Raw genomic sequence first — 11,880 nt, 5'->3', positions numbered from 1 at the left:
CGCAACTTAAATAGATCGTCGTGTGGTACTGTGTAATGAATAAACGGCTTGCAAAGTGTGGTACTGCTATGCATAACAGATGACAAAGCAGGCAGCTATGGGTAAACTGAAAAGAAAAATGTAACAAACGACCTTAGGAACGAACGCATTCTTGGTAAAAAACGTTTTAGCAAACATATATATGTATGGAGAACACGACTCTATGGTAACCGCTGTTAGGGTTCGGGAACTGCTATGTTGAAAGGCGGGGAGAAAATGCGTACAGCAATAATAACGTAAGAAGTGCAGTAGCTGCTGCTGTGTTCACAAGAGCGCCGTGCCCGGATTTCTAAGCAAGGCGCGGTGGCACTGAATGCAGCAATCCGTGAAGGGCCGGGGGGAATTCTTCCCCGTCCGGCCCGCGAGGAAGGAACAGCTAAGCGCCCCGGTCAGGCGGGGGAGGGATGTGCCGCCTGCGAGCAGCACGGAGCAGGGTAACGCCACCCACATCCTTCCACAGAGCTGGAGTTTCAGCAAAGCCGACGGGTCAAGGGCGGCGGTGTCGTATCATGCCAGAAATACGTCCCGAGCCGACACTGCGCGCAAAGGTCGCCCTGGCCGGCCCGAATCTGTTTCCGCGTGAAGGAAAGCAAAGCACGGAGGGAAACGTAGCGCTGCGGAAGAAATGCGCGCTTCGTGGGGAGGCAGGCGCCAGCCACCTGAGGCTTGCAGGGGATTCGTTTCCAGCAGTGAATGAGCAGCTCAGCTGCTGCTGCTGACGGGAGGGGGCTTGTGGGGGAGGGCGAAGAGTTAGAGCTGGCGGACAGGTGCGTGGAGGGGGAGGTCGCACAAGGAGCTTGGCTCTGCATGCTATCGCGGTGCAGAGGTGTTCGAACCGGACAATTACAGGAGGAGGAGGGGAGTAAAACGCCCCGAGCCATGGACCACGAGCGGTGACCAGCAGCATTACGCGGCAAGGGTTGAGGCACGACAGGACCACTCGGCTGCAGCCCGGGCCAGTCCGCATCTCGCTGCACCTGCTGGGAATTCCGGGCTGGCAGAGCGGCGTTTCTCCCGTCTGATCGTCCCCCTACCCCTTGCACCAAACAGCAGGACCTCGAGCATCAGCGGCAGCAGGGAGGGGCGAGGTCCTCATCGGCTGTAACTCCCTGGTCAGTTTCTCTCTCACTGCACTGCACCTGCTGTCCAATCCCCTCCGCGCACTTCCAGGTCAGTTCCCCTCCACCTTCACGCCCTCCCTGATCAGCACCTCTCAGGCTGCGGCAACTCATGGCCAGTTCTTCTCCAACTATTGAACAGCCACCCTCTCCCCGCATCTTCTTCTCAGCCCCCTTCCTATAGCTCTTAATGCTCCATGTAACTCCCGGACATCCCCTCTCGCATTACACCACCTTGCCAGTTCCTGTCGCTCTGCATATCCTGATTAGTTCACCTCTCTCTGCACGTTCTAGCCAGAACCCTTCTGCTTGCATTCAGCGGGCGGTGCTTCTCCCCAAAACCCTCTTAGTTGCTTCAACTATCCTTACCTCCCACTACCAGTCCCTGTCTTCCCTACACCCCCATAAACAGCCCCCCTTCCCTTACAGACATTGACAAATATCTGTACCCTTTCATCTTCTAGGCAGCTTCTCTCGGCGCACCCTCTGTTCAACTCATACATTCTTGCATTTCCTATCCAACCCCCCTGTTCTCCGCCTTCTAGACTGTTTCTTCCTCCACTTTCTTTCTCCCTGCACCTTCTGGCCAATCCCTGTCCTCTCGCAGATAATTTCCTTTCTCCTTGCATCCCCTGGCTCGTCTCTCTGTTCTTGCACACCCTGGTCGGTTTCCTACCTCCTTCATTTCGTTGGTCAGTTCGTCTCCCTTTGCATCACTTGGACAGTTCATTTTTGTTTTATCTGCTTGTCAGTTCCTCACTTCTTGCACTTCTTCAAAAGTGGGGACTCACCGAACCCATGCCTCCTCTGCTCTGACCTCTAATCCCCCCATGGATCTCAACCTCTCCACCCCCCTGAACCAATCCAACTCAGGGGTCCGCAGCCGAGAGGACCTGATCATTGCCTCGGCCTTTGGCACGGTGCTCTCCTTCATGTATGTGTCTGGGGTGGCAGGGAACATATACACCTTGGTGGTGATGTGCCACTCCATGCGCTATGCCGCCAACATGTACATCTCCATCGTAAACCTGGCGCTGGCCGACCTCCTCTACCTCTCCACCATCCCCTTCATTGTGTGCACTTATTTTGTGCAAGACTGGTACTTTGGGGAGCTCGGCTGCAAGGTGCTATTTAGCCTGGACCTGCTCACCATGCACGCCAGCATCTTCACCTTGACGGTCATGTGCTCGGAGCGCTACGTGGCAGTCACAAAGCCCCTGGACACGGTGCGGAGATCCAAGAGTTACAGAAAGGCCATGGCCGGCGCTGTCTGGGCCCTGTCCCTTCTCCTCACCCTGCCCATGATGATTATGGTCCACCTTACCCACAGTAAGGTGAAGGGGGGCAAAAGGATCTGTGCCCCCACCTGGAGTGCTGATGCTTACAAGATCTACCTGACTGTGCTGTTCAGCACCAGCATAATGGCCCCCGGGGTCGTGATCGGCTACCTCTACACAAAGCTGGCCCGGACCTACTTGGAGTCAACGAGGAACCCCATCAACAGGAAGGACAGCAAGCGCTCCCCCAAGCAGAAGGTGCTGATCATGATATTCAGCATCGTGCTGGTCTTCTGGGCCTGCTTCCTGCCCTTCTGGATATGGCAGCTGGTGCCGCTCTACCACCGCTCCATCCAGATGTCCTCGGAGACCCAGAAGAGCATCAACTACCTGGTGACCTGCCTGACCTACAGCAACAGCTGCATCAACCCCTTCCTGTACACCCTGCTGACCAAGAACTACCGGGAGTACCTGAAGAACCGCCACCAGAACTTCTACCGGTTCACCTCCTCCTTCAGGAAGCGGGGCTCCAACCTGCAGTGCTCCTCCTGGGGGAAGTCCATATCCTCCAGCAACCAGTACGACTATGTGTCAGAGTCTATGGTCATGACCACCCTGAAGGACCACAGCTGAAGGCGGTGGAACCCAGGACCAGCTGGGAACATGCATCAAGGTCTGCCTGGGAGGTAAGGGCGTCTTGTCTTATCTTCCATTCTTTTCAATAACAGCTGGAAACACATCCTTGTCATGTTTGGGTGTGGGCGAGATCACAATGCACTAAATTTGGATTTTAGAAAACAAATGTAGTAGCAGCAACAACAACAAAGCTATTTAGCAGATGCAGTTCCCTGCTGCACTCCATTAATAAACAGTGATAGCACGATATTGCATGTCAGGAACGACTAGCTCCCCCATCGTTGCTTCCCATTGCATTTTGGTACTTGTAGTTTGCTTTTCCAATTAAACGGACAGGCCCAAAATTACCAGAATGCAATGATCTACAAACAAAAATCCGAGCGTGAGTTGCTCACTGTGACTAATGGGGAGTCCCTTAACATCTCTTAATCGCCCCATTATACATTGTTAAAATAGGACCCATGTTCCATTGGCACAGCGGGCTATCCATGTGTCCCGTGTCAGTTACTAGCTGTTCAGCCACTCCTGGCTTCTTATCTCACATTCCATTTGCATTCTACTGCTGTACCCATTATTGCCTTGCCTTTGCAACGCAATAAGTACAATGACAGGTAGCAGAATGCCATGTTGTGAGCGAGGGATGGTTGACCACCTCCCAGTTGGCTTGGTAGGTTGAAATGCATGTGCTATAATATGCAATGGAATTATGGAATGTTGATTATCTATTCATTCACATTATCATCTGGTGGTGTTAAGCAGTTTTTGTTTGTTGTTATAGCCCAGCTATATTGTGCAAGCCTGGGCTCCTAGGAGTACACCTTTCTGAGGAAGAAGGACAATGTGTGTGCTCATTGTACGCGAGCACAGCATCCTGCCTTCCTCATGCTTTCTCATTGATTGTTCCTCCCCAGGGGCCAGGCAGCCGCCCACACTTCTCCAGATTAGACGCACTGTTATTTCCATCACCGAGAGCGTCCGGGGAGCTGCCGTCCAAGATTATTTCAGACTCATTGAAAGAATCCGCTGTCAGCAGAAGGCAGAAACGATTGCCCCAGTAGCATTGGTTAGCAATGCACACACAGGAATACCTGGGTGGAAGCAGTGGCGTAACACAAAATTTGGGGGCCCCCTGCGTGCCATGCTGAGGATGGCCCCCCTCCAACTCGGCAACAAATCACGGGTTGAGCCACACTCTGTGCCAGCCTAGATTGCTACGCTTTTGCGCAATACGCATGTGCGTGCTGCTGAAGGGGTATGCCACACACTGTACTAGGAGAAATATATAAATATGTGTTTTAATGCAATATACAGAACACTTTGTGAGAAAAAGTGGCTAAAAATCCAGTGTTTGCAATTGTTTTGTAGGGTAACACCAATCCGCTACATACAAGTCACCACCAGTGCACAGGAACATTAATGATTTTCTATTAGAAATGCCATGCCACACTGAAAACATGTCCAACCGGCTGCGCAATGTAGACCAGTGTAGACATGTAACAACATTAATGTAAACAAAGCCAGGCCACATTTAGACATACCTAGACTGGTTGCACCAACATGCCAATTGAAGCAATACCGTTCATCAAGAAGAGAGAACACATTCAAGCCCGCCTCTCTGCGGCCTCTAACAACACGGCCAAACTCTTTAAAATCTGCAATAAACTGGCCAATCCTGTTGTAGTCTCTACCTTTCCTGTACCCACACAGACCCTCTGTACGGCTCTGGCCTCTCACTTCTTTGCTAAAGCTCAGAACATCCTGTCTTCTATCTCTTCTTCCTCTCCCTCTTCCTCTCTCAGTCCCCCTTTGGCCATCTCTCCCTCTCCTCCTCCTTTCTCCTATTTCTCTCTGACAACACCTGACGAGGTTTCTAGACAAGTCCGATCTATGAAAGTGGCGTCCAAACAGGTGCTCCCCTGCTCCTCCAGAACCATCAAGGACCATATTTACACATTCACTCCAGCCTTGGCCGACTTCTGAAATCACTCTTTCACCACTGGAAGGTTCCCCTTGCCCTTAAGCACTCCCTTGTGCACCCACTCCTCAAGAAGCTGTCTGCAATCGTACCTAGCCGGCAAACTATCGCCCAATCTCCATCACCCGTTTCCTGGGCAAACCCTTGGAAAAGGTGCCCATCTCCCAGCTTATATGTATAAAAACAGAGGGAGGGTGAGGCGCGCACTCTGGTTCCCAGTGTTGAATACCTGCTGCATTTGAAGTTGCTGTTCTCGTCCAAGCGCTTTCATGTCTCTAACAATCTTCAGGGAGGCTGTCTTTTCAGGTGTTACAGATTAGTCTCAATTGGTCTCAAGGAATTCTGGTAGCTGTAGTTTGTTTTTGGTAATCAGGAACAAACTCCCCTCCAAAAGCAACATTTTTCCTAGTGGGGTTTGGGGGGAAAACCAATGATGTGGCTCTCCATCTCCCAGCTTACTCTCCACACTGAATCTGTTGGTTGTCACCATGACCATCAGCCTGGCTTCAGAGCTGCCAGAGGCACGGAAACTGCTCTCCTGAACACCTGTGAAGATCTGCTGTCTAACCGTGATTCCAGCATTCCTTCTAACCTCATCCTCCTTGATCTTTCCTCTGCTTTTGACACAGTCAATCACGCCATCCTGATCAATCGACCCTGGAGTGGCTGACCTCCTTCCTCTTGGACCGCCCCTTCCAGGTCCAACATGGTCCCTTTCTCTCTGCCACCTCTCTCTCTACCTGTGGCGTTCCCCAGGGCTCTATTCTTTCACCCTGGTTTTTCAACCTCTACTTGGCCTCTTTTGCCCACCGGATCTCTACCTTCTCACCTAACTTTCAGTGTAATGCCGATGACAGTCAGCTTTCCTTCAGGCTCCCCACAGCCTCTTCTCCTCTCTCGCTCATTCCTGACTGTCTATCGACAATTCAGGATTGGTGCGTCTCCAACAATCTCTGCCTTAATGCCAGTAAAATGGAGATCATTCTCATTGGGACCCCGGCCCATGCTTTCCCTCTCTCACACTGGCCGCCTGTCTTGGGCCCTCTTCATTCGCCTTCCTGCAAGGCAAGAAACCTTGTTGTCATCTTGGACTCCACTCTCTCTTTCTCTCCTTACATCTCAGAGATCGCCAAGAAGTCACATTACCAGCTGCACCTCCTCAAAGGGACTCTTCCCTTTCTCACTTTCCCCCAGATGCTCACTGTCTCCAGAGCTCTAGTTCACTCTAGGCTGGACTACTGCAACAGCCTTTTTCTCAATGTGCTTTCCTCTACTCTCTGCCCTCTGCAACTAATCCAGACCAGGACTGCAAGACTTATCCTTGGCCTCAAGCCCAGGGACTGTTTCTTTCCAGCCCTGAAATCTCTCCACTGGCTCCCGGTGGCTGCAAGGATCAAGTTCAAGACCATTTGCATTGTCCACAAGGATTTCTGGGGCCGGGACCCACACTAAATCCAATGCTCTCTTCCAAAATACCTTCCTTCTCAAGCCCTTCGCTCAGCTTCCACCAACTCTCTAAGGGTTAGAAGCTTCTCCAAGCAGAGAGTGGGGTGTAGATTTCTCCTCTCTGCAGGTGCCTCCCTCTGAAATGGCCTCCCTGCCCCTCTCAAACTTGAGCCAGACCACCTGAAGTTCAGGAAGCAGCTCAAAACATTCATCTTCTCCTCTGCTTTCTCTCTCTCCCTCCCCTGCTGACCTACCTGTCTGCTGTACCGAATGGTTGCTTGGCTACACTCAGAGTCTCACTGAGTCCAGGCTCTTTCTTGATCAGTCACCCTTGCACGGCCTCCGGTCCTACCATGCACTTAGGGGCTATAAATGTAACCCTACAGTCCCTTGTTCTCGTTGCACTACCCAAAGTCGTGTTGCCCTGGCTGTACTTATTCAGAGAATTGCTGCCCTGTTTTCCCCTCCTCTCCCCCTTGCACTTCTCATTCTCACATGATCTGAATGACACAAGGTCTAGTAAAATGGTTTGTCTTGTCCTCCCCTCTGCCTTCCCTCCCTTGCCTTGTGTACAGGCGCATTATAAATGACATATATCATATCCTATCATTTTATCACAGATGCCCAGAAAAATATACCATGCCGCAGTAAGAAATGGCTAGACTGGTAGCACCCAAATGCCAGTCTAGCCAGGTAATTACACTTAGCAGGACTGCTTTATTAGAAATGGCCAGTTAAAAAAAGTCATAGTAAACTGAGATATGACTAGACTTGCTGCACCAAAATGCCTCTCTAGCCATGAATACCACATATCATGCCTGCTTAGCCTGAACATGGACACCAATTATGGTTTATTGCAAAATCCCACCCCCCACACATCTCGTCTCCCTCCCCCTCTACCCCAACCTCTAAAATCAGCTCCTTGGTGCAGAATTACCTCCACATCCTCTACCTTGTCCCAGTGCTAACATATGAGGCTCCGTGTCTCATAGGTAAGTACTGGGATGAGGAAGGGTGAGACTAGGATTAATGAAGAGTACAAGTAGCTAAGTCAGACATTACCTCCATTTACCTGTACCTCATCCCAGTACTTGTGAATGAGGCAGAATGCTCATACACGAGTACTGGGACGACGAAGAATTGGGCTAGGAGTAATGAAGATTACCAATAAGTAATCAAGACATTAAACACAATTAGTGGTGCAACACTATTGAGCTGACCTGGGCTTCAGCACCCCCTCTCCTTGAAATGTTGGGCTATGTTGACTCCACCTGGCTGACCTACAGAGCAGTTGCCGGACAGAACAGGACACAGATGTTAAACGGCACCTGGGATTTGCTGTTAACAAAGGCCCAGCAATTACTAATGTAAAGCATTTCACTGTTAGTAAATGCACTTCAAATGCCAAATTGTTTAGGCAATTGAATCGTAATGTAGGTTTAGTGTTTGATGCCAGGGGAGTGATTGGAAGGGTAGAGAGGGAACAGGAGACCGCTCATTCTCACAGCAGTCAATAAGTGGGTGCTTTCAGACTTAAAGGAGAGAGTTAACTGCTTGTAACATTGAATCGGCACTACAATAGTCTCATTAAAATGCGTAAAGAAGTTAGATGCCCCCACACAGCTAAATTTGCCCCTCCCCCATCGCCCGTGTAGTTAGCGCTTCTCCCAACATTTGAAGGGTTAGCCCCCCGAAATGTAGGTTTTGTTGCACCCCTGAACACAAGCACACACACCATTCATCATATAGATACATGCACATCCAGCCATCCGTACATTTAAGTGTGCACCCTTTCACCATACAGGCACACCCAGGTAGCCACCCGTACATTTCAGTGTGTACCCTTTCACCATACAGGCGCACCCAGGTAGCCACCCATACAATTATGTGTGCACCCTTTCACTGTACGCACACCCAGCCACCCATACATTTGTGTGCACCCTTTCACCATACACTTGCACACGCACACGTCATGGGGATGAGAGTAGCCCTATTACTTCAAAAATAAATTGTTTCTTTTTTAAGTCGTTCATAAAGAAATTATTTCTGTTAAGGACCGAACCGTAACGGAAATAATTTCTTTTTGAAGGCAGAGTGACTTCTAAAATAAATTATTTCTTTTGGAAGTCAGTGGGCTCCCCAGACCCCATGACATGGAGGCCTCCAGCCTAGTGTCTTCCATGTCATGGAGCGGGGGGTGCTCTCAGCCTTCAAAAAGAAAGTTTCTCTTTGTAGTCACTCTGCCATCATAAAGAAATTATCTTTGTTACAGAAATTATTTATCCCTGAATGCAGAGTGAATTAAAAAAGAAAAAAATACTTAAAAAAAAAAAAAGTATTTTTGGTTTTGTTTTGTTCCAAGTGGGGCCCCCTCCCAAGCCATATGGTGTTGTGGCCCCCTGCACCGCGGGGGCTGCATGGGCACCTGTTATGCCAGTGGGTGGACGCTACTTACCAGTATTACTCTTGGTCTTGCTCTCAAAGAACCACGAACAGGAGTTTATACTGAGGTTATTGCACTACCTTAGGGCACACGGCTCAAGTCGAGGGTACACGTGGGGGACGGAGTACACCCACTTTATTCAGGGGGTGGACTCAGTGCCCCCAGCTAAAATGAGAAACATTGAATGTCCTCTTTGAATTCATGAATTAAAGCCAACCTTGGGGATCAAACCGCAGTCATCAGGTTTGTAGGCCAGGCACTCCACCACTGCACCATATAACCTGATGAAAACAGCAAACAACTAAAGGAGAAATGTTCAATTTCGGTACTGCAAGTCCCAGGGAAAACATTTGTATTGGTTCTTGGAGTTTAAAACATGCACACCTTTTAAAGTTGTCAAAAACACTATTAGAAGAAAATATCCTCTCCTAGTTTTGTGTGTGTTGATTTTATGAAAGGCAAATGCCATTTGTCCTGTTTAATTTGGGTGGATATGCAAAGCCAATTTAATGAAATGTGCATATTTCACCATGATTTGCTCATTTCTGGCGACTTCACCTCCCATTGCGTTTGTTGATGAGCACCTCCCCCCACTTTAATTTCAAGGACTTGACCCCTGATTAGGAGGGAGGCATTTAAGGTGCTTTGTAAAGAAAAGGGTGAGAGGAGGAAGTAATTTAAGGTGCTTTGTAAAGAAAAAGGTGAGAGCACCTCGTGAAGGCGATCTGACTGGCCGGGTGGGGATATCATAGGGGCAAGGACCCCAGTTGCGACGGGAAAACGTTTGCCTCTTTTCGAGCTCGGTAGGGGTTTATCTGATCAGCACAGGCAGTTTCCGGTATTAAAATAATGCTGCATTTTTCTCTTGATGTATTGTGGGCCTTCCAAGAGATGCATTGTGGGTCAAGATTTGCAAAACTTGCAACAATATTCGGCATTGATTGCGCCATTTCTCTAGCTGCTCGTGCAGATCTGGATTCCGGAAGGATCTGTGAGGCCCCTTCTGTGACAGCCAATAACCCTTCAGTGAACCCGCATGCCAGATTGTCACCAAGCCAACAGCTGTGTTGGCTTGGTGACAATCTGGGATTTGGTACATGCACGATACCTTTATGAGGCGTAAAGGAGGGTGTCTTAAGACCCAGTGGCACCTAGGGGCATTTCAGGGCACAGATTGCATATGCAAGCACCAGGGCTGGGGCCCGGCCCTCTTTGCCATGGGCAAGCCAGCAAATCGCTGGGACATCAGGGCTCAATGGCTGGCTCGGTGACACAGTATTCATAGTCTTTGATGTGAGATAATGCCCCCTACAGTGGCGTGACTGAACCCACTCTTGTTTGGGCCTGCTCTCCAGGCAGACTGGAGACTGTGTGCGGCTGCACCTGAGCAGCAGAGAGTAGCCATGCTGGTGCTGTGGTGTAGAGAGAGTACCAGATACACTCATTATTTGGCCCTCGATATTTTGTCATGGTTTGGTGGATAGAATGAGGCGGCCTAGTCATGTCGGGAGCTGATGTGGTAGCGGGGTGCACTACCAGGGTTGGTTGGGACAGGAAGTGAGTGGAGCTGGTAGAAAACGTGCTGGAATGTTCTTCATACAGAGACGATCTAGCTGTCAAAGTGATTTTCCAGGTAGAGGGGGCGGGGTACCTAAACCGTGTACATTGGTACTCAGGAGAGGGGCCAGTTTTGAAGGGAGGGAGGTTGTAGATCCATTTGATGTGATATGGAGACACAGTATTTAATTTCTGCATCCTTTCCGTTTTAGAAAACTCATTGCCATCCTTGAGTCAAAGGCTGGCTTCTGCACCTGGGACTGGACTTGCTAGTTAGAACTATGAGTCCTCAAGGGCAGGCGGGGTGCAGTAGTGCGTGGCCACCTTCACACATTAGGAGTGCTTGGGGGAAACTGTTACGATTAAGGGCAGCAGGTGTAATACGCGTGGGATGCCACACAAGCCCCGCCACAGGGTTACAAGGAACTGGGCATTTCAATGTCTCATAGCAAAGGCCTTGAATGCCAGCAGAGGAAGGGGCAAAGCTAACTGCGAGGTGGCAGAGATCAAAGGGCACACTTAGATCCAGAAGTATTGGCAGACATGTCTTGTCTTCACCAATTAACACAACACATGTGCTTATCCAGGATTTCGACTACACTGAGATGTTGGGGTGATGTGATGGTTGAGATGTGATGGTTGAGATACGCCTACGGTTGGGCAGCTATGTGCTTCTCCAGGATCTCAACGACACTGCAATGTGAAGGTGATGCCGTACGTCCTCCGGAAGTGCACTGTGCCAATGTTGCCATTGCATTGTCCTGAGGTAGCCTGGAAAAGTGAGGAGTAGTGCGCTTAGGGACCTCGGCTGTTTAAAAACTTCTCAAACCAGGGCCAAAAAGGATTACACACATATGTTCAAGTTCATGAAACGATCTCATAAGAAATTGCAATGTGTGAAGAATTTAGAAAATGACATTAGATCTTGGTTAATCTCAGATAAACAAAAGCACATTAATGACTTGCTATAGGAGCCTGCGTGTAACTTGAAGGTCCCATTCAGGAGTTTTTCCTCTCAGCCATTCATCTGATGTAAAAAGAAAAGGGAGTACTATTGTTTTGGGTTATGTACGATGTCTATAATTCGTCAAGAGACAAGGTAAATCAGTGCCCTTGTGCTGCTCTATCGTTCTCCAGATTGGTCACTCCCTGGGCTTTACCTCATTGCCTTCGGTGAGACCCTTATCTGTCTGGGGGTTCATAATGGCCTCTCCACAGTCTACCACCCCCTCACCACGCCACCCCACACCTCATCCTTCACCTCTGCTGTCAGGCCCATCAGTGCGGTTTCATTGCCTGTCCACCCGCCCAACTCTGCCTTGGCTCGCCCCTCCTTCGGTCCGCTCCAGGGTCCTCGATCAACGCTGACTGGCCGAGCCACACCCCTCC

The 11,880-nt window shown here is 49.8% G+C and overlaps 1 protein-coding gene across 2 annotated transcripts in view; it reads left to right on the top strand.

The window, feature by feature from the left end:
- The first annotated feature begins 265 nt into the window (after positions 1-265).
- The window catches only part of LOC138582894 (urotensin-2 receptor-like), a 491,025-nt gene continuing 479,410 nt past the window's right edge, over positions 266-11,880 (top strand). Inside the window, exon 1 of one of the 2 annotated variants that reach the window (XM_069654609.1) lies at positions 266-3,120. In XM_069654609.1, the coding sequence (XP_069510710.1) occupies positions 1,988-3,067 (1,080 nt within the window). In that variant the 5' untranslated portion in view covers positions 266-1,987 and the 3' untranslated portion in view covers positions 3,068-3,120. The remainder of the gene's footprint in view (positions 3,121-11,880) is intronic. The other variant, XM_069654610.1, reaches the window with a different exon arrangement.

Source organism: Ambystoma mexicanum, chromosome 3q (assembly GCF_040938575.1).
Source record: "Ambystoma mexicanum isolate Mex_15411 chromosome 3q, UKY_AmexF1_1, whole genome shotgun sequence".
Lineage (NCBI taxonomy): Eukaryota > Metazoa > Chordata > Amphibia > Caudata > Ambystomatidae > Ambystoma > Ambystoma mexicanum.
The sequence above is the reverse complement of the archived record's forward strand: the minus strand, read 5'-3'. Positions and strand labels throughout refer to the sequence as shown.